Source organism: Cupressus sempervirens, chromosome 9 (genome assembly GCF_028749045.1).
Source record: "Cupressus sempervirens isolate cs-2001-9-10 chromosome 9, ASM2874904v1, whole genome shotgun sequence".
In the NCBI taxonomy this organism is placed as follows: domain Eukaryota; kingdom Viridiplantae; phylum Streptophyta; class Pinopsida; order Cupressales; family Cupressaceae; genus Cupressus; species Cupressus sempervirens.
Window position 1 is genome coordinate 146,144,221 of NC_143126.1, and position 23,207 is coordinate 146,167,427.

Consider the following 23,207-nt stretch of genomic DNA (forward strand, 5'->3'; position numbering starts at 1 on the left):
TCCAACGATAAAAACAATTGTCCTAGGTAAACCATCTATGGAAACTGTTTTGCATAAAGAGCAGTCGAGACACTTCATTGATTATTTGATGGGGTGGTAAATCTTGGGTTTATAGTATGATAACATGTTCCATTTTGGAAATTGTAGTGTACAATGTTTCCTAAAGTTGGTTTATTCCAAAGTGATTTCCATAGTTCAATAGTCTCCCTAAAAGTGTAACATACACTAAACTTACGAGAACAACTAGTTAACTTGTAGATGATATCAAATGTGAATAATACTTGAAAAATAAATTTACACCAACATACTAACATGTATGTATGTATGTATGTATGCATGGATGTATGTATGTATTTTCTATAGCATATTACAACTTTCAGAGAAAAACCCTCATGAAAAAATGCGGCATGAATGAGTTCCAACAACATGAAATATGCAGCAAATGGATAACATCAGATGTAGCGCCCAAAATTTATAATTTCCAGAGCAAAAAAATGTTACCTCCAGACGTCCAAACCAGTAGCAGAGATGGTGTTTCACAGACTGGAAATATGCAGCAAATCTGACATCAAATATGGAGCTCACTTCTAGCAAAACCCAGCCAAGAGAAAAACCCATGAAAAAGCAGGACGTCCAGTAAAAGGCAGCAACAAGACTAGTCGGCATCAATATAAAATTCATCTATTTTTCATGCTATGCTTGTGAATGCACCAGACGACTTCCAGCAGTAAAAAACTGCAAGATAATGGCATTTTTCAGCGACCAAATTGCAGGATCTGAGCCACTCATGGCGGCTAGGGTTTCTAAATAACCCTGCTGTGTTTCATTTTTTCTACCTCATGCATAATAAAATGACAAAATTAAACTCTTGACTTCCCTTTATCATTTCCTCAATTGCTTTGAATGAAATTTCGGGTCCATAGCATGGTAGAAGTGTTTTTATATTTTATTAAAATAAACAACATAGACTTTATCTCTTAAATGTCTATTTTGTTATTTCAATAACTTATTATTTATATTTATATTGAATCTCAAATAAATTATAAATGTTATTATTTTTCTTTAGTTGATAATTTATAAATCAACTATTAGATAATAATAATTATAAAATGCAATAAATAATAAGTAATTTAAAGGGAGAGTTTTGATTTAAAAAAAGAGTTGCGTTGTAATATCAAGTTCAATTGGGAGTGTCAAACAGTTGAAAGGGTGTTAATATTTTTTAATGCCAAATTTGAAAGGGGAGTCTCAGTTGATATTTTTGGAGGTCTAGTTTAGACTCAGGAGTTTGGAGACAATTATGGAGTTATTTATGGCATTTTTGGGGTCCTTGTCAAACATTTTATATGCATGGGTGGTCAAGGCTCAATTTAAGGCATATGAGACATGTTTTTAGAGCTGTTAAGGGATTTTTGTAAGCAGCTTAAGCAGCTAACTGATTATTTCGACCTAGATTTCTTGATTTCATGGAAGATGGTATTGTTTTTGGAGATTGTTATATACCCCTCTTGTTTTGGAATAAGGGGTTCAAATTTTGAGGGAAGAGGGATGCTTATGTGATTTTGGTCCTTGGTATTTGTTTTTTCATTATTCTAAGCTATTATGCAAATATATTGTTTTTTGGGCCTTTGATTGGAATAAAATTTTCATTGGAACTAGCTTTGGATTAAAGGATTTAGTTGTATGCTTTGAGGTGATTGACGTTATTCAATGTTGTTTTGTTGATTGACCTTCTGAATTATGTCTTGTCTTGCATCTTCCTTATTAGGTAACCGTTTTCATAGGTTTTTAGTTGTGTTTTCATTATTGATATATTTGATTGTGATTAGTTTCCTTTCGTTTATTGTCAAATTCTAACCTTATCTTAAATTATTGATATGAAATAGCAGTTCTTCCAAGCCAAGATTTTGTGATTATCTGTCAATACTTCCATTGTGTTTCAAGTATAACAGGATTTTGCGTTATCAATTCTGGTGTATCACCTTATTTTATATATTAGCTTTTCATGATCAAGTATGTCTTTATACCTTTTTCCATGTAAGTTTTCATGTTTCCATTAGCATAAGTAAGGTATCAAATATATCAGATAGGAAACGACCTAGAATTCAGAGATTCAACCAAGTCATAGGTTACCCACAACTTTTGGTTGATCCATTGTTTCTCCAAAATCGCTGAGGGTTTTAAGACTTAAAGCAAATTAGGGTGCAGATTTTGGAGATAACAATTTTTGGCACGCCTTGTGGGACAGTTGCCTTATTTTTTAAGGAAGTTGCTGCTATTTTTGATATGCCAACAACAGAGTTTAATTATTATTTGCTCAAGAAAATTTGCATATCTGGCAACTCTGTGGAAAAGAAAAGTGCAGATCAGTGATGTTAATGAGAAACGTACAAACTAGAAGCTCAAATACATTTGAATATCTGCAGCTTGAAACACCTAAAAGACGTGGAAGGACTCTTGCTAGGACAAAACCAGTGAAGAGAAATTAGAAATCAGCATAGGGTACTCGAGTTTATCAAAGGAAAAGTCGTGTCACGCTTTCAGTAAGTCCCAATTGGAAAGCTGAGCCTTTTGAATAAAAAATTTCTGCATCTTTTACAGATACAACAACAAGCTCAGGTTCAACAGCAAATTTATTTTTAGAACTAGCTGTAGTTTCAATACATCAACAACAGATTAGTTATTAGTTACCAGTAATGGCACAACGAAAAGCTTTTTCTTTTGTTCCCTTTAATCAGGAGAGTCCTTTAAATCTACAACAACATAATGACATTCCTTTGGTAGCCTTGAAAGGAGTGCTGTACTTCACTGGAGAAGGCCAAACCACAACTTTCGAGCATGTTAGAGATGTGGCAACCTTATGCAATGTTCATCATGTGACACAAGAAAACGTAGCAATCGGATTATTGGCAGCTTCATTCAAAGGAAAAGCTTTGGAATGCTTCAGAAGTTTACCAGTGGCTTCAATAAGCACATGGGATGAATTGGGTGATGCATTCACCAAGTTTTTTAAAGATAAGTCTGATCACTTGTCACTAGTAGAACAACTGATGACTATCAAAAGGGCTCCACAAGAACAGATGACTGATTTTAATACACGTTTTCAAAAAACGTGGGATAGGATACCTGTTGCTGTTACACCAAGTGCTGATCACACATTTTTGTATTATCTTAAGAGCTTGAACAATGATATCTCTGTCATGATTGAGTCTATGGGAGGTGCTACGCTGCCACAATGATTTGCCATATCAGTAAGGGCAGAAAATAGCCTCATACAAGTAGGGAAAATCGCTCCTAGGCCTCCTATGCCCATTTTTCCAAATATAAAGCTTGATATGCCTTTACAAATGCCATCATTCAATTCATTGCCAGCTGTATACAACCAAGAAATAGTGGTTGCAGGACCTTAGGACCTACAAGAGATTAAACAAAGTCAGCAAAATATCGAGAATTTAATGCAAACATTCGGGAATGAATTGGTTAATCTCAAAAAACAACAGTTTCAGCCAAGGCAACCTTTACCAGCACAAAATTTTGCTGCAAATCAAGGATATCAGCAGCAAAATCAAGGTTACCAACAACATAATCAAGGGCAATCTCAGAATAGGCGAAATTTTCAAGGGTATAATACTAGAAATAAACAAAATATAAATCAAAGACTGTATAGGCCTTACAATCCAGCACCCCTAAATGTTGCAAATCTTGTAAAAGATGTAGTACCTGTAGCAATGCAAAACAATATGGTTATTGAATATGAGTGGTGTTTTCCATGCAATCAACCTCATAGTCAAGCTACATGTTCAAATGGCGTGATTAATCAAGCTTTAATGGTACAGAATGCTACAAGTATGCAACATGCACTTGAGGCTGAAATAGAGCAACAACAAGATATACCTCTTGTAGACGCTTCATTCCTAAATTGGCAAGGGGATGAGTTTTGTGGTTTAAATGGTGATGATCCTAAAATTGCTGTTTATTCCAGAAATAAAAAGAGAGCTTTAGACAACCAGAATGTCAGTAATAACAACAATACAAGTAATGCAGCCACTGCCGGATGATCTGAGCCAACTAATTAGCAAGTTCCATCAACTCTTCCACATACCAACACGGAACAACAACAGCAACAAGCACAACCTGTTGTTACAAGATCGCAACCTAAGGTACATACATCAATTCCTTTTAAGGTTGAAAATATGAAGAAAATGAATGTATCTATCAACACGTGTGTGTCTTTGGCAATTCTTGGTCAAATTGACATGTGTCTTTGGCAATTCTTGGTCAAATTGACATGTTACAATTTGAATTATCAAAAAAGGGTAGTGCTGGTGAAAATATACCAAGTGTTGTATTTGCAAATAATAAAGAAAATAACAGCAAATCAGCATTTCCAACTGTCAAACCTCCCCCTTTTTATGTGTCATTGATTATAGGTAATAATTTGGTTCACAATTGCATGATTGATAATGGAGCTACAAGCTCGGTTATGTCTAAAAAGGTAGCAGACCAGTTAGGGCTGAAATATCAACCTTTGAAGAAAGGTGTAGTACAATTGGATGGGTCATGAAAGCAAGAGATAAACTAGTTTTTGTCTAATGCATCATTTCATATTAGAACCACTTTTTTTAACATCAAATACGATCTAGGGCATCAATAAAACAAAATTGTGCTAGACAGAAATCCAAATATCTTTTAAAGCATCAATTCAATAGAAAATCATTGATTTATGAAAACAAGTTACAATTTAGGTTATCAACATTGTTGGAAATTTATTCAGTGCTCCCCTCGGGATTCGTGACAAGGGCTTAGCTGCCTCCTGTGTAATCTAAATTGAGTAGTCGTATTGGGCATTGATAGATTGGTCTTTTGGTGCAACAACAACTCCACTATAACAAGTGGTATTAGAGCGTGGTCACAGGTCTGAATCCGTGGACCCTTGGGTAACGCTGAGGGGGAGATTGTTCGAAATTTTTTTGGTGGTCCCTTGAGGATTCGTAACTAGGGCTTAACCTCTTCCTGTGTACTATAAATTGAGTGGTTCTATTGGGTATTGAATGATCGGTCTTTTGGTAAAACGAGAACCCCACTTTAACAAGATAACTGAGCATCAAAAGTATGAGTAATTAGGAGGGATGTGACAAAAAATGTTAGATCTAATTGGAAATTTCAAGATGCCATTCTTATTTCCATATGTGGTTTACCAAAGTGTTTTAATATTCTTTTGTGTTACAATATATGATACTTGATTTTGCATTATGGAATTGATTACATGAATTTAGTGTTTTTAGATATGATCTTTTTCTTAATGTTGGAATGTTTAATTTAGAATAGCAACAATGTGTATAGAATTTCCTTATCCAAGCTGGTTCTGTCCCGTTGTTGAAAATTTGGTGATTTATTGACTTGGCATTGGTTATTCTGTGAAGCTATGAAATTGTAGTTAAGCAACTATGCTTCTAGAAATTAAAACTGTAATTGATAAAGTTTGTGTTTCTATCAAGTGACCTTTTTCAAAGAAATTTGGTCTACTTCTCTTGATTATTTGCAGGCAGAATAATTAAATGAAGTGACTAAAATTGTGCAAACAACACACGAATTAATTTTGTTTCACACACTAGGCCAGCTGTCTGTTTTTCAGCTTGTAATGTTAAATATTATATCATTGAGTCTGTTGTCATTCGAAACTCTATAAAGTTGAATTGTTTGCATTGTAAAGTTTACATTGCAGTTCCTAACAAATGTATGTGGATTTGGGAGAAAATCTTAAACTTTTATATTAACATGATAAAGAATATATGACAAGGTTTGTAACAAAATGTTACTGTGTTGTTGTGGTCATAGGTTCATGGCATTGGTGAAGAATACCAAGAAGAAATTGAAAGCTTGAAGGAGCAGTTGGAGAAGGCACTTCAAGATAAACAAGAAGTTGAGGTGTGCATTAGTTATTTGATGCATTTCTTCAACCATTCAGTCAACTGCTCATGGATATGTGTTGTAAAAATGAGGAGTTAAATAAATTTCTATTAGAATGTATTTTCTGGTGCTGTCATCGATTAGTTTATTTGATTAAGGACCTGAGCTTCAGAGGTCATCTTTATATGAAACAGTTGGATTTTTTGTTGAATGTTTACTCATTCACAATTTTTTATGGCGTGCATTGTTTTGAAATGTATAAGAATTACATGGGCTTCAAGGAACTGGTAGGTTTGAGTTTTTGTGTTATGAATAAAATGTGTAAGTTGTATTAACTATAATTGTTATTATGCAATATTTTTCATGCCAGATGATACTTTTCATTCATTACATGTTGGGTGTTATACACAGTGTTGTAATTGGAACTCTTACCCTTGGCGTGGAAATCCTCGATAGATGACACTATCCATAATTGAATCTAGTTCCGAACTTCTAGTGGGTTATGACTAGTGTTATGACAATTCAATGGATTTATAGGACTGCAAGAAGGGGATTGACTAATAGAATTTCTTTTCTTTTGCATTTTTAAGAATAACTCTTCGATAAGGTGTGCAGGTCTATGGAATTTTTGTTGCAGATCTTAAAATGACTTGTCTTTCTAAATTCCATCTTAGTTTTTTTTAATACAATTTACTTCGATATAATTTTATTATCAAGCCTATAAATGGATTTGCTTATAAATTTCATCAAATTTTTAGACTACATTTTACTTGATGCATTTTTTAGGGATTGGAAACAATTTGGAAAAAAATTTCTTCCATGTATATATGTGTTCGAGAATATAGTATTTATTTTCGTTTTATGATTTCCTAGGCTAAATATAAAATAGTATATGAAAGCAGGCCTAACAATACGGGCGGCACGGTATTCCGGAGTTTTAAATTTATTTCAGTGACTAGTATCAAAGGAAATGTAATACTGGTAAATAGGCTCCTGTGACAAACTTATGCAGTTACGTCTCCAGCCATGCAGTTGCAATAGTTCGCCATCACCTTCATCTTTGTAAATGTTTACCACTTTTTACAAAGAAGAGTTATAATCACCTTCTGTTTTGAATTATAATCCTTGCTTCTCCGATGAACTGATATTTGCTATTTGGTATCAACTGAGCTGAAACTGTGTACGAAGTGCAAGCATGAATTTCTTGTAGAGAAATGTCAGTGATGACAGATTCTAGAATTGTAGGAGGCAGAGCAGGTCAAGTAATGTTTTTGTTGCCTCGTAAATTTCATGTGGACACCCACAATGTAGGAAAAAGGTACATCCCTTGGACTCCTGATTTTTGTGGCTTATAAAAAATGAGGCCTATTTCTTCATAATCACGGGATAACTTTTACGCTTGACACTTTGTATATCCGATCTTATTAATTCAAAACAATGCTTGAACCATATCCATTAGACTTAAGCTAGAAAATAAATGATAATGAATCTATTGTAGTTTGGTTTTAATAGTTTTCAAATCAAAATATCACTAGATCTGATGATTCAACCAGTTTTATTCTCTCATTATTTTGAAAGACAACACAAAAAAAGCCTAAATTTGTCTTTTCAAATTTATATACAAAATTCATTCATAATTTCTAAAATCAAATTCACTCAGCCTAATAGACACAACCAAATGATTTTTCAGAAGGAGAGATTTGCAAAGGTTCCCAATTTTTACCTCAAATCCACCAGCTGAATCTTGAGACAAGCAGGGTAAATCATGTTGTCCAAAATACTTGTAAACTTTAGGAAATAATTTTTAACTTCAATTTCCAAATTACCCAAAACTTGTACTTTTTGACTCAAAAAATTTTGTGCTAAATGACCACAAAAGGCTCTACTAAAGAAAGCCTAGCTCTCTCTACAGTTTGTAATTTACAATTTCTAAATAAAGCAACTCAACTTACAATTATATAATAAATATTTCAGTTTACTAATTTTCCCTAGTGTATGCGGATTTACTTTTATTAATTTATTTTTCATTGTCAATTTAATTATACATGCACTTTTAAATTGTGCAACTAATATTTTGATTTGATAATTAATATTTATAGTACACTAGTTATATGCAATTCATAATTAATTATTATTAAATCAATTATGCACTAAACTTTCTTTTCTCTCGATTATTTAATTAAATTCTCAACTTCTATAATGAAACTTTTTAAAATTAAGTCTCCAAATTAAGTATATATATTAATTATTTAAATTTATTTTTTAATTAATAAAATACTGTTATATTTTAATTTTCCAGTCCCATAAATATAATAGTTTTATCATTAAAATAATATTATTTAATTTTCTTAGTTGATTTAATACCACATCTTGCAACATAAATATATGACATAATCCAACAAATTCACTTCAACTTGACAAACACAAGTCAGTACTAGTCAGATAGTTGTCCTCTGTTTCAAACAATAGAGGCTTAGGTCGGGGTTTGGACCTCAAATATTATCTCCCTTCTTATCATTGAGATATTACAATATGACATGCTCATCTTGACAATTTAGCGAAGGGGATTCTCGATACCTACAATCTTGCATAAAAGACGTGCATGTACAAATACATATCTATATATAACATACAATAGCAAGAGTGGTAGATAATGTAGTTCTCGATATGCGGGAGACTACGATTGCCTCCCTCAACTACAATAGACACGTCAAACATAAGTGTAAAACATACATGCTAACCATATACATACAAGTATGGGGTAAGTACAACTAGTAAACTATGAAAATAAATAACATCATATCCTAACATATGAATTCAATCAGCATGAAGTTAAGTTTAATCATTAATTGAAAGTGCATAGTATGACATCATTATGAAAACAACTATAATCACTAACTAAGAGCATGTAAAGTATCATCACTACACAAGTAATCATAACCATCAATTGAGCGCACAAAATGTCTCATACAACTACTAAGTCAAGTATCACCTAATAAACCAACACATGCATGAAAACTTGCCTAATAGAATTTGAAAATATGAATTGAAAAACAAACTACGGGTGGGTACTGCAAAATCTCCTAGCTTTGTAACCACGTGAGCCTACCAGAGTGTTCTCTATGGAAGATCTATAAGGACATGTTATGATGTTTTTACATCATTGCCCCTTTGCAAATGGGGACTCACTCTTGTTGTAGTAATAGTAGTGGTCTTGTTAACAATTTTCATGTCTCGAAGTGGAATAGATGAGCTTGGGCAACTTTGGCCTAGGATGTGAGTGAGAGTTGAGTTGGGATAAGTTAGTCAAGGATGTGGAGTTGAAATCAAAGGATCTTTGATGAAATGATTTAAAACCTTTTGAAAATACTTCTTTTAGTTGTCATTCCACCTTAGCAAGCTAGGAAAGATTGTGGGAGGTAATTTTGGCAAACGCTTGGTGAACCTTGAAATTTAGCCGAGTTTGAATTTTTTAAGAAACTCTCAAAATCTAGAATATTTATTATAACTCCATGAAGTTGAAACCTATGTGAAACATCCTAACTTGCACAATTTGGGAATTTACCTCCAAATGAAAGATCCTAACACTAGGTTGGAATTCGACCATAGGATTCATAAATCTAATACTCATCGAAATTTCTGTCCTTTTAAAAGAATGTTTCAAGTACAAATTATTGGAGGAGTGAGTGAAAAGTGCAAAATGATGTTATTTTGAGGTGAAGTTGTGAAGTAGTGTAAAGTTCTAGAGGGATGGCAGGACACACCACCCTCTTAGTATCCCTAATCGTTGAGAAGGAAAGACTTTTGCCTCCTCTACAACACAAGTAAATGAAAATCAAATTCAAACAAATTAAAGAGAGCATCGATTGAAAATGAGATAGGAGGATTAAGCAAGATATGTATGGAAAAGTTAAAAAAAAAAGAAGAAAAATTTCTTGAAGGATGATGGTTTTTGCCACCGTCCAAGGATTCAAAATTTTCTCATCCCCTTAATCTTTTCTTTGTTTTGATGATGATGAAAATGCAATTGAGCCTTCAAGCTTGTGCAAGGAAGAGCAAAATGATGATCAAAACCAGATAAATAATAATGAGTTCACAAAAATGGAGATTCAAGACCAATTTGAAGAAATTCAAAAATATAGAGAAAAAGCTCGAAGGATGGTGCATTTTGACACCCTCCAAGGATTCAAAGTCAAGACCTCTTGCTGAATTCGGAGATGGAGTGTTTATTCTAATAACTTTTCTTTTTTCTCCAAATTCAAATGAAATGGTAAGAAAACAAGGGGCAAGTAGCATGTGGAGATGGAAACTATGTTGAAAAAACAAAGGAAAATTACTTGAAGGATGTTTGGTTCAAACTGTTTAGAGATGTTAAGAGTCAAAGTTGATAATCATTAAATGAATAGTTTAAGTTCCTTTGTGATAAGAAACACATTAAAATTGAGTGAAAGACCACATTAAGAAGGAACCTTGACGTTGTCTCATTTGACACACAATCCTAAGATATTGTTCAACATATGAGACTTCTTATTCAAGAGAGTTGAATATTTAGTATTTCATGTTGGAATACTATATATTCGATTCTATACGTTGTAATTGAACAAAACTCACATCAACAGACTTGTAGCTAAATTTTCGTAGACCCACTTCTATTAGTGTTGGAAGTGGAAGTCCATTTGATATACCGCTAATACATAGAGACCCTGTCTTTACCCCATGTGTCTCTATAAGTAGTATTCATTGAACAAGTGTAGTAGAGATAGTGAGAGTTCGAATGAATATGGTAGAGATAGTAAGAGATTCAATCGAATCTCTAATTCTATTCATGTCCAAGAAGGAATAGGTATTTTTTCCTAAATCCTAAATATGACACAAGTATCTGTAGACAACTAAATCCATTAGCTATTTGGAGGCAATAAAATCTTTATCAAAAATTTGGATGTGATGTTACCGAAACTCGTACTAGAGGAGAATGATTAAGTTGACAACATCTATTGACAAGAAAAATAAGTATCTCCAACAACGGATAATCTATGTTCACAAACATTTTATGCTCTATGCTAATGTAAAACTTCCTATCCTTGTAAAAATTTGGCTGCTATGTGAAACAATGCAATATGGAACTTCAACAAACAATCAAGAGGTAAAAGACTTAGGGAGGAAGCAGTATTAGCTTATAGCTTAGGCCATGGATTAGTGAGTCGTTATCTAGAAACCTACTCCCTGGGAGATGTCATTTGTAAATATTGTGTAGCCGACAGGGTGTTGTTGTCGGTAAAGATTTTGTAGCCGACGGGTTCATGTTATCGGTAAAGATTTGGTAGCTGACGGGTAGATTAGTAGTGTTATGTAGTCGATGGACCCCTTCGGGAAGGTTCGGCAGAAAGTATTTATACCCCATTTGGGATCATTGTAAATCATCTTAGGCTTTGTATGTAATGTCTTGGCATATGCAAATGATAAAAGGAGTACTGCTGTTGTTGTTCTTATCTATTATCTGTGTGCATTAATCAATTAATCTATGTGGTAAACAACAAACAACTCTAATTACTTGGTCCCATAGAGAACCAAGGTGGAATGAGAAAGGTGATTGAAATAATCTGAATGCTTCCCTTCTTTGCTTTCAAACTTTTGTGCATGAATCTTATGGGTGCCAATGAAATGACACTAATTTTTATAATATCAAAAGCTAAGATCCAAGGTGATGCAGTAAAAATATGTTTATGCTTTGTTTTAGCAAGTATTTGTTGTGTATGTCTTACAGGTAGTATTTAACATCACTTTAATTTATTAAGTCAAAGGTTTAAGGCAGGCTGAAATTTTCCATGCTCTTTGTGGTCAAGGCAAAATTAAGATGAGGAAAAGCAACATTCCACATTTTCTTTTTGTGCCGGATGGTGCAAAGTGATGGTTTTCTTTTTTAATTCCTTATGGAGCGAGTTAGTGATTGTAAATGACCCAAAAGCTTCGGTGGTATTGAAATATTTATCGACAAGATTGACACTTGTATATAAAAGTACTAATGGGCTGGTATTGAAGATTAAATTTTTTTTTAAAGATAATAGAACAACTTGTAAGAAATAGTAAGGAAAGATGAATGCAATATGGATACTATAGAGGTATAAGGTTCAGTGTATTTTGATAATACATTGATATGTTTGATGGCGTAGCTTTGATGATCTTACAATACAAGGCTGAAGATTGGCACAGTGGTTGAAGGTTTCACTAAAAGGTTTTTTAATTCTTGGTGTATAGTCCAATTTTATAATCTTTTAATGAGTTTTCAATATCTACTTTTGTCCATGATTTTTTGAGTATAATAAACATCTTTACATTTTTGAATTGTCTAATAAATGCTTAGGATGTTTGATGAACAATGCACATACTACCATCGAAGGGAACACCTCAAGGTTGATTTTGTAAAGAATCAATTTTATATGATAACTCTTCCTCTATTTGCTGAAGAAGATGAAGAAAAACTTAAAGCAAGGTTTGTAGAATTTTTTATGGGAAGTTTGAGAAACATGCAGATGAAGTACATAAAGCATCTACAAATGAGAATGCTGATTTTTATGATGATAAATATCCTACATAGGAAAGGTCTTCTAGTAAATTAGTATCACATACTGATTTGTTGTTTCCCAAATCAGAAATTGTTGCTAAGTTTCAAGGTGATTTCTATGACACACACAACAAACATCGATGAGTTTTTGCTGAAAGATGAAGAACAATCATTAGTTGAGATTGTGCCTACTGATTTCCTTAAAAATTCCTTTGAAGCAAGTAATTATGCCAGATACATTTACGTGTTTCCTACTTTCCATAGAGTTTCTGGGACAAGGAGGTGTTTCTGGTATGGGTAAAATTCCAAACCTAAATTTAGGGGACAAGACCTCAAAAAACTACGATTAAAAGCATAGGGGAATTTTTGATGCATAGAGATAGAATTTAAAAATGTGCTTAATATGACATTGATAAACTATTCATCCTAGACATTTTAAAAGCTCAATACATGTAACATAAAAAATGGAAAAGAACAAAATTAAAATCCTAAATACTTTCATTGCCACACACACACGCACACACGCACACGCACACGCACACGCACATGCACGCGCCCACGCACATGCACGCGCACACGCACACGCACACACAAACGCACACACATGCACGCACACACACACACACACACACACCCGCACACACACACACACGCACACACACACGCACACACCCGCACACGCACACGCGCACGCACACGCACGAGCACACGCACGCACACACGCACGCACGCACACGCACACGCACACGCACGCGCACGCACACGCACGCACACACACACACACATGATATGCTTGTAGTAAAAATGCCCAAGGGCTCTGAGTATCATGCATGAAATCAAATGACATAAAGCGTATTCTAAATAAAATACAATAAAATACTAAGTATTGTCACATACATACATGCATGCATGGCATACATGTAGTAAGAATGCCCAAGGGCTCCAAATACCATGCATGAAATTAAATGACACAAAAAATAGTCTAACTAAAATACTAATAAGATGTTTCAACTCCATAATAAGATATCTCATGCCCATGATAATCAAGATTCAAAATAAATTTTAGATTTGCAAACACCAAAGAGTATATGTCAAATGTATGGCTATCCTGTACAAATATACATCTAAATCTAATTTTGCATTATCATCGTGATCATTCTTTGAGTCAGTGGTAGGGGTAGGTAGAGGCGCCTCATCCAAAGGAACCCTAAGCAATTTTGGAGTTGTCTCATCCTCCTTAACCTGCTTAGCATGCTCAGGATTAAGATCCCAACTTAATGCCAGAGTTTGACTGTACTGAGGAGTCTGTGAATCTTGTAGGTGCAATATACTGTGAACAATCACCGACTTCTCCAATCATTTAGAGGTAAGATTGTTCTTCTTAACTGATTGGATGAAGCTATGTATAGACCAATTTGTTTTTGCAAAAGAAGAACTCACGACTTGTAGTGGAAGATGAATGGCGAAAAATCTCACCTTAGGTGTATCTTTACTATGCCGTATTAACCATCTAATAGAGTTCCTTTGAGCTAATGTAGCCCTATCTATTTTTGCCTCAGGCCTTTTAAAGGTTGGAACATGAAGATTGACAAAGTCAAACCACTACGCCTGAAGACTACCAACATCTCTCTCATTACACATGTTTGTAAGAGCCTTGAAGAAGCCCCCCTTTACCTATGTTGAACAAGTAAAAAAATACCAAATGTGAAATAATGATTAATGATGACAATAACATCTAAAAATTAAAACTTAAAGCTTTCTAACATGTGACAACAATAGCATTAGAAAATTTAAATTTAAATTGAGAAGTAAAACATTAGGTTTTAGAATTGGGAATCACCTCCTCATCTCTTGATGGAGGCACTCTCCCAAGCCTTGGTATATACCATTTAGAATTGACAACATAGGCTGCCTTATGAAGTTGGGTGTTTATTATGTTCCACCTTTGTGTCACAATGGGCTTAAGGTGTTCCTCAAAAAACCCCAAATTGGGGTCCTTGGCATGAATAACATGCTTGATCTATCCAAGCATGTTATCAAAAGTCTCATAAATATCTCCAAGGCTAAAAGAGTTAGTATTAGCATATCTAATGACTTCCACAATAGGCTGAATGCAGGAGAGAATGTAACTGAAAATGCAAGCAATTAGATGTAAGAAGAATCATAAGTAATAAAATCATCAAATGCTAAAATCGGAAATAATTCTTCTAGTCAGCTATATTAATTATTCAAGCTTTTTTCCTTATTGTAGTCCACCAATTATAATCAAGGATTCTTTGTTTTATACTACTTCCATCCGAGGTTCTTGTGTTAAAGTTGTACCTTCAGTCCAATTGAAGCCTGTAGTAAACCAAAATTAAATATATATAGATAGATAGATAGATACACACACACACACACACACACACTTACAGTATTGATAAATAATCTAATATGATTAACTACTGCATTCCATAAGAGTTCAATCATGTTCTTGAACTCACCCAATATTATACCTACTTTGATGTGACACCCTTCATAGTGATCGGGCATCTTGCATATATCTCTATCGGCAACTTGTATGTGATCAGGTCCATTAACTTATTTCCTAAAACTTAAGGAAGCAGACAAAGTATTATTAAAATTTAAAGATTTTAAAATATTAGTGGAAATTCAAAGTGGAAAGAAAATTAAGACTCTAGATTTGATAATGGTTGTGAATACATTTTTGAGAACTTTAAAGAGTTCTACACTTTTGTTGAGATTAAGAGGGAGTATATAGAACCTTATAATATACAATAGAACAGAGTTGCAGAAAGGAAAAATTGAACTATCATTGAATTTGCTAAAGCCATGATCCATGGTCAAAATCTTCACATCTTATTCTGTGCTTAAGCCTCAAATACATCAGTATACATCCAAAATAGATGTCCTCATTCAATCTTAGAAACTATAACTCTTGAAGAAGTCTTCACAGGAAACAAAGTTGATTCAAGTTACTTGAGAATCTTTGGCTATCTTGTATATATTCATGTCCCTTAAGAAAGTAGAATCCTTTGCGAAGGACATTTTTGTTGTGTATAATGAATCCTCCAAAGGTTACAGATTTTACATCGAACTAGAATTATTGAAATTAGAAGAGATGTTAAAATTGAAGAAAATATTGCATATAACCTATTTAAAAATATTGAAGTATAAAATGAGGATTCAACTACATAATTAGTTGAGAATTAGAGGGAGAATTGTTTAGCAAATCATGAACCCTTATCATCATATACTGAAAATGTTGAAATCCCTAATAGCAAGAAAATATCACTATGGGCAAGAAAGATGATTGAAGAAAACAATGTAGAACTTGATGATTTTTTTTAGAGAAACTAAGAAAACTAGAAGTCATTTTTTCTATATTGGTCTTTTGTCTGAAATCATCAAATTTGAACCATCAAGTGTGTAAGAGGCCTTAACATGCCAAGCTTCGAAGATGCAATGCTCAAAGAATATCAATGTATATTATAAAATGATGTCTGGGATATTGTACCTAGACCTAAGGACAAATCAATTGTCTCCTCTAAATGGATATTTAAAATCAAACATGCACCAAATGGTAGTATTGAAAAGCACAAAGCCAGACTCATAGCCAGGGAATTTTTACAAGATGTTGGGATTGATTATGAGGAGAAATTTGCTCCAATTGCTCGCTACACCTTTGTCAGAACAATAACTGCTATTGGAGCATCCAAAGTTTGGAAGATTCATAAAATGGATGTCAAGATTGCCTTTTTGGATGGTATTGTTGATGAGGAAATATATCAAGAACAATAAGAAGGTTTTCACTCTTGACAAGAACTCCTAAGTGTGTAAATTAAAGAAGGCTCTCTACAGCCTTAAACAAGCTCCTACGACATGGTCCGAAAGGATCGACTGTTATCTTACCACATTAGGATACTCCAAGAATGAAGTTGATCCTAATATATATTTCAAAATATCAGAGGGTGATATGCTAATTCTTGTTCTATATGTTAATGTCATCTTGAGATATTTAGGTAGTACCATTGGACTTGGCTTAAAATATGATCATGTTGAGATTCAACTACAAGGGCATTCCGATTCTAACAAGGCCGATAGTACCATCAACCCTAAAAGTACTACAAGATGTTTTAGCCTTGGATCTGTTGATATCTTGGTTTAGCAGGAAGTAGTCAGTAGTTGCTTAGAGTTCCATTGAAACCAAATATATGGTCACCTCTATGGGAGCTAGAGAAGCAATATGGTTAAGGAAGTTACTAGTTGGATTATATGGGAAATCTCTAAACCCAACTATTACGTATTGTGATAATCAAAGTTGTATAATGCTATCAATAAATTCAGTTTTCTACAACTGATCAAAGCACATCGAGATTACCTATCACTACATCAGCGATATGGTGGACAAAACCATCATCAAATTGGTTTACATCAGCACTGATGAGAAAATTGCCAATATATTCACTAAACCTCTCTCTGAACCAAAAGTGGAACATTTTAGAGGTAGACATGGTATGATTAAAATGTTATTGTAACTCGTGAGAATACATTCCAATCATATTTAATTTAATAAATACATATTCATTTAATTTTTTCTATGTTAAAAGAGTTATTATCTTTGATATGCGGTTTATGTAATGAAAGGTGCCAATCTTTCATTGATATATTTGTAAGGTGACGATCTTAAAAACAACTTGACCTGTTATCATGATAAGCTCATTAAGTTGTCTTGGAGTGCCGAAGTCATGATAATGAATGTATCGTGATAGAATACATTAAATAGTTGTCCCGTAGTGTCGTAGATCATGATATAGATCATGACATTCTAATTACTTGGTTATCTATTAGACTACATTAAGTTTTTGTCATAGAGTGTCGGAAATTAGATAACTTGTTCTAATAGACATCAACGATTTTTGTTGTCACAGCACATATCAAGAGAATATTACTATAGTGATAGAATATTGATGATTCATTCTCCCTCGCTAAGAGGAGTGTTAATGTTGTAGCTTCACTCGAATTGAAGCTTGTTGTAAATAAGAGTTTTATATATGTATATATTTACTTACACAATTGATAAACAATCTAATATGATTTACTACTGCATTCTGCATCATTTCAGTCTTGTTCTTGAACTCACCCAATATTACTATTACCTTGATCGGGCACCCTTCATAGTGATCGGGCATCTTGCATATATCTTTGTCATCAACTTGTATGTGATCGAGCCCATTAACTAATCATGATTATGGTACGTTTGACTGGACAAAAATGTCCATGTAGGGACATGACCCTACATGGCAATAACCATGTAGAGTCATGTCTCTACGTGAATGTGACTCTTGCCCTTTTATTTATAATAATCGTTCCTAAGAGGAACATCACTAATTTCAACGACAATGACAAGTATCCTCTGCAGCGAATAACACAAAAATACATCTCCATTTGATCTGAAGTTTATATCTTAGTTTAACTCGTAGTCTTATTTGAAGGTCATCATATAAATTGTAGCATTAATTATGAGCATTTGAATTAGTACTAAACAATCACTGTCAATATCGGATTTTAATATACAATCATTCATATCAGACTTTCAGTTGGGCAATATTAGAATCATTCATTGTGTTACTTTGTTAGAGATCCTTTGTTCCTTTACATAATATTAGAGCCTAACTAGATCTTCTTCTTTGTGATAAAGTGAATTTCTTTTGTAGTTACACCGTCTTGGCGGAGGGGGGTACGTCAGGACTAGTTTCCACATAGGGGGGACAATGGGACCTTAATTTGAGGATGACAGTGGGATGGTAGGGGGTAGACATCGGGGTAGTGGGGGTTTGTATATACTATATACTATATACCATACGTATGGTACTTAAATGCTAGTTATGAAAACATGTATAACACTAGACATAAAAAGATGTAAAATACTAATTTACTAAAATTTAAATACTTGAACATTGCATTGAACATTGAACATGAAAGTGAAACATTGAACTATAAATATTAAAATTTAAATTACTCGGTTTGACAAATGGAAGTGTTTTATTATATAAATATTAAATAGTAATAGTCATAGATATCAAAAGTATGAGTATCTCATCAAAGATGATTACAAATAATAGTATGATATGATAACTTGATGGGGGGACACCAAACCATCTCCTACAGGGGTCAAGGAACTTGTGCTCTCCTCCTTTTCCCTTAGGGGTTGCTCGGATTCCCCCATGTCTACTTAAGGGATGTCGAGGCATCTCCCTATATCTGTTAGAACACTTGTAGATTGGTGGCACTGCTGGAGAAGTTGGAACAAAGTCCCCCAGTCCCCGTTTTAGAGACGTTAGGTCTTTTTGGGAGGACGCATCCTCGTATTACTATGGATTCTTCGATAGCAACATCTATGCTATCACTACTTCCCTCATAATCACTCTTACTGCTGCTTGTGTTTTGAAATTTTGCAATGTAATATAGTGTTGCAAGTTCAAAAAAGAAAAATCATAGTTCAATATTTCATTTAAAATACTATATCTATGTTGTCAAAGAAAATACAAAATGGCACAAATGGTAACTAAGTTTGAAACAAAAAACCAAGGAAACTGAAATACATTCTTAGAATCAAGAAGATATGAATGTTAAACCTGCTTTTGCAACTCCAAAATGCAATCTTTGTTCATTGTTGCTGCTCTATAGTCCCTCATCCTTTATGCAACTTTGATAAAAATAAAACTACAAATAAGATTCTTTTAGTTATTTGATAGTCAAAATAGGGTTTCTAATATCTAATATAATCTATAAGCCATGTGGGCCCTGCATAGTCAAGTAAAAATTAAAAAAAGTTGCTTTCTTTTGTGTTTTATTGTCATACCAACCTCGCTTGAAAATAGAGGATGACAAGCAATTGTGGGGACGGGCAAGGGACGACATCGTCGTCTCCCCGTTTCCTCGTGACTTGAAAACGATGTTTCAGGGATGGTACCTGTTCGAACTCCATGGGGATGGTATGGGGGATAGGAAAAAGATGCCCTTGTTTGGTCCTTTGTACTAGAACAAGGTAAATACCCCGGGGATGCATCCTTGTGGAATGAAGTGCGTTTCCAGTTGGAGGTCATACAATGATTGAAGAAGATATTGTCATATAGATGATCTTTATAAACAAGCATATGTAGGTAATTTGATTTTACTGCTACGAAGCCTTCTTTGAGCTTCTGCAAGTTGAGAATAGATAGTCCTCCTTTAGGTTCACTTAGGGTGCGGACCCATGAGGTGGGCTGCAGGGTCTATTTTAATGGAACAGGTTGCCAAAGAAAAGTTTTCTGCAAGATTAATTGGAATCTTCTCCTCAAAAATGGCAGCCTCTACTTTTTATTGTCAAGATTTGAGTGGCTGGAAAAGGTGGGGGGCTAGAAATTGTGCCACCAACTTAAGATTCTCTTCTGCCACTTGTCAATCATATAATAATTTCCAATTCTTATTAATAAATATTTTAAACATTTTAATTTATCTAGTAAGTAAATTGAATATGTTAAATATTTTTTTTATGAGGCCACCTGCTTCCATAAATTATGGGGCTTTAATTTTTTAAGAATAAACTTGACTACAAAATTCATTGGACGTCCAACTTCAAAATAATGCTAAAAAAACTCAATAGCACCCGCTGAAATATTTTCGGAAACTTCCCTTCACGGGACTGGCCCCTTAGAGTCTTCCAAGCGAATTCTGTCATCATTTTATGAATATCATCAAAATCGTTTAGCGCTGCCATAACTGTTTCCTTTCACCTTGAGTTGATCTTCAAAAGGATGTAGTTTTTCCAGCCATCAGTGCAATTTGTGCAATCCTTCATGCACAGCTGTGTGGTTAAATTTAGAACAGCACTCTATATTGGCCTATGGCACCCTAGCTGAAAGGTTAACCTCTGCACACGATACTTATGAAAGGGGGACATTATGCAAATTCTCACTTTTGCTTGTCTGTTTCTGACTAATTTACTCTATTTGTGACATCAGAAAGAAAGTACAACAATGTGTCTGTTGCATTGTTTGTGATTTACAGTAATGTTATAATTAGTATTTTGTTTGCTTCTGTGAGATATCATTGAAGAATGTTCATGATTACAACTGATGTTTTTAATTAGGCTTTACCTATGAGCACCAATTATATAGGCAGTTGTGCATATTCATTGACTAGCATTGTTTTGTATTTAACTTGTCCTTGTTTTGAACTGTAGAAATGTCTTGAAAGTCAAATTATGTTGAACGATGAACTAAAACTGGTAGTCTCTGATCTTGAAGAAATTTCACGGAAGTTGGGTGAAGGTGTACTGAATTGCCAAGAAGATCAAATGAGCTCGTCATCATATTTTCAGGTCAGCATTGTCTTTCTCTTTTTTGTTTTATTGTACATTGCAAGAGATATGATACACCATACTCTTCTACACTTGACATCAACGGACATATTTGTTAGCTGAAAGAATTTGCTCTTGTCCAGGGTCACAATTTTTGTTTTTGACTAAAAATTTCCAACATTTTAAAGAGCCCATTCATTATGTTTCATACAAAGTATTGCTAATACAAATAGTACTAGCTCTATGTCCGCACAATAGATGACACTGAAAGGATTAAACATTTGTTCCTGCGAGCTGCCTTGTAAGACTGGCAATGTTAAAGCTCATTCTAGGCCTCCATGAGCTTGGTCTTTGCATGTTACTTGATTTCTTCTAACCTTGAGTAGTTTGAAGCTGAGCATGAAGGATGTTACCCATCTTGAAGCAATTAAAGAGGTTGGTTTGGTTCTTCAATTTTATTTGATGTTTCTCCAAAGTAGCAATCCAATTGTGCCTCTGTCCATTATTGAATGCCCACCGTATACCCATGAAGTGGGAATGTGCCGATTGTCAATGAGAGCAAGGCCACTCTCAAAAGGGATTTTGTGATAGTGAAGACATTGCATTGCTTGACGAACTGGCCTAGGTCTATCTATATCTTCTTTATGTCTGTGAACCTCCACCACATCATCCTTGTCTGCCTGCTTTGCAAACCCCAAGGGCCTAAATTTCGAAATTCGCAACCTAGGATTCCTGAGCTTGTGCAAAATATATTCAGTAAAATCTCCCAGCTGCTCTGTCCATATCCAATCTTACTCCACCAATTATATTCTCTGCCTCCTTGTCAACGTGTGCCTGCAACTTCCTTCGATCCTTATCACCTTCCTTCCCTTTGCTTGCTCGAGATGCTGTCATCATCAGTTCTTCATCCAAAGTTCAGCTGTTCATTGATGAAGGGCTTGCAGTTCACCCAATAACACATAAATAGCTTGATACACACATTTCTGACAACCTATTTCTATAATTAGAAAATATTGCAACAGCATTGATTATGCTTGACAGACATGAAATTTTCCAGTATTGAATGTAAAGTAGATCAGTGATAAGAGACTTCCACAATCCATGAAATAGAGAGTATTATGTTTCTGGTTTCAATTGTGGAAGATTCTTGCATCAGTGTTTTGGATTTAGAGAGATGGTTGAAAATTCTCAAAGCAGTGGTCCTAGGGTAGCGATGAGAAGAAGAGTGAAGGTTGAGGATGGCATGGGCAGCTTTGTAATGAACTCTCTGACCTAGATAGCTATTTGAAATGTTTATGAGATGAACATCTAGGAAAGAGAATTGATTGGTGGTTTCAAGCTCTTTGGTGAAGGAAATGCATTGTGCTATGCTATTGAGTAGGTATAGAATTCTTCTGGCTCCTGAAAACAATGTTGCCAACAAACATTGTCTCATCCAAATAGTATTTCTGCCACATCTGTTTGAGAGGAAAGGGAAGAAAGAGTAACTTCTTCAAAGAGCTGCATGTAAAGGTTAGTGATGTCTGCCGAAACAGGGGAACCCATAGCCAGGTCAACAGAATTAGGAATGGTGACCTTGGTGGAAAGAGAGGTCAGGTTAAAGCTTATCAAGATATCCATGCTATCAAGCCTTTTATCCTTGATAAAGTCAATGAAATGTGCAAAATCCTTGATGAACGACTCAGATTTGCCAACTATAGGGGAAATCAATTTAGGAAGATTAGAAGCCAGTTGTAGTTCAGAGAGTCTATTGTTCTGTTTTTGCAGATTCTGGGAGCGCCAGAGATGTTGGGTGTCACCTCTTTTGAAGGACACAAGCTTTACTGGTTTTAATTTCAAAGGAGGAGGACTATGCAGGTTTAACTTTAATTAAAATATTTGAGCATGTGTTGTGTGAATGATTTTAATAGCTATTTCTGTCAGAGAAAATACTTGTTATTTTTGAAACATAGTCAGGTTGGTTCATAACATCTGTAGTATTTCTCTTGTCATCTTTGATGATGACGAGTTAATTATTACTGTTGATCCTTGTACACAATTGAATCCAGAAACAGCACTTTCTCTGACCTAGATATTTCCTGTCATTTGCCTCTCCACTCTGTTACTTTGTACAATAGTGGTGAATCTTCCACTTAATCCCATTGTTTAGATGTCAGGGGCACAATATTTCTAGCTGCACAAGCTTCTCAGATTATCATCTGAATGTTTTTAATATTTTTAAATTGAGGTACAGTTCCCAGATAACATCCAAGTTTTGACTTGTTAGTTTTTATTGTATTTGAAATTTGTAGGCTAAATTACTTGCAAGTGTGTCTAAGTATTCTTTTTAAGGTAACAGTTTGTTCATTGTGGGATCCAACTTTTTTGTGCAGGTTTCTTCTTGATATTATT

The 23,207-nt window shown here is 34.4% G+C and overlaps 1 protein-coding gene across 2 annotated transcripts in view; it reads left to right on the forward strand.

The window, feature by feature from the left end:
• LOC149537931 (kinesin-like protein KIN-7N) overlaps window positions 1-23,207 on the forward strand; it is a 148,182-nt gene that overhangs the window by 110,588 nt on the left and 14,387 nt on the right. For both annotated transcript variants that reach the window (XM_089799345.1, XM_089799346.1), the window contains exons 16-17: window positions 5,839-5,928; window positions 20,700-20,837. In XM_089799345.1, the coding sequence (XP_089655471.1) occupies window positions 5,839-5,928; window positions 20,700-20,837 (228 nt within the window). The remainder of the gene's footprint in view (window positions 1-5,838; window positions 5,929-20,699; window positions 20,838-23,207) is intronic.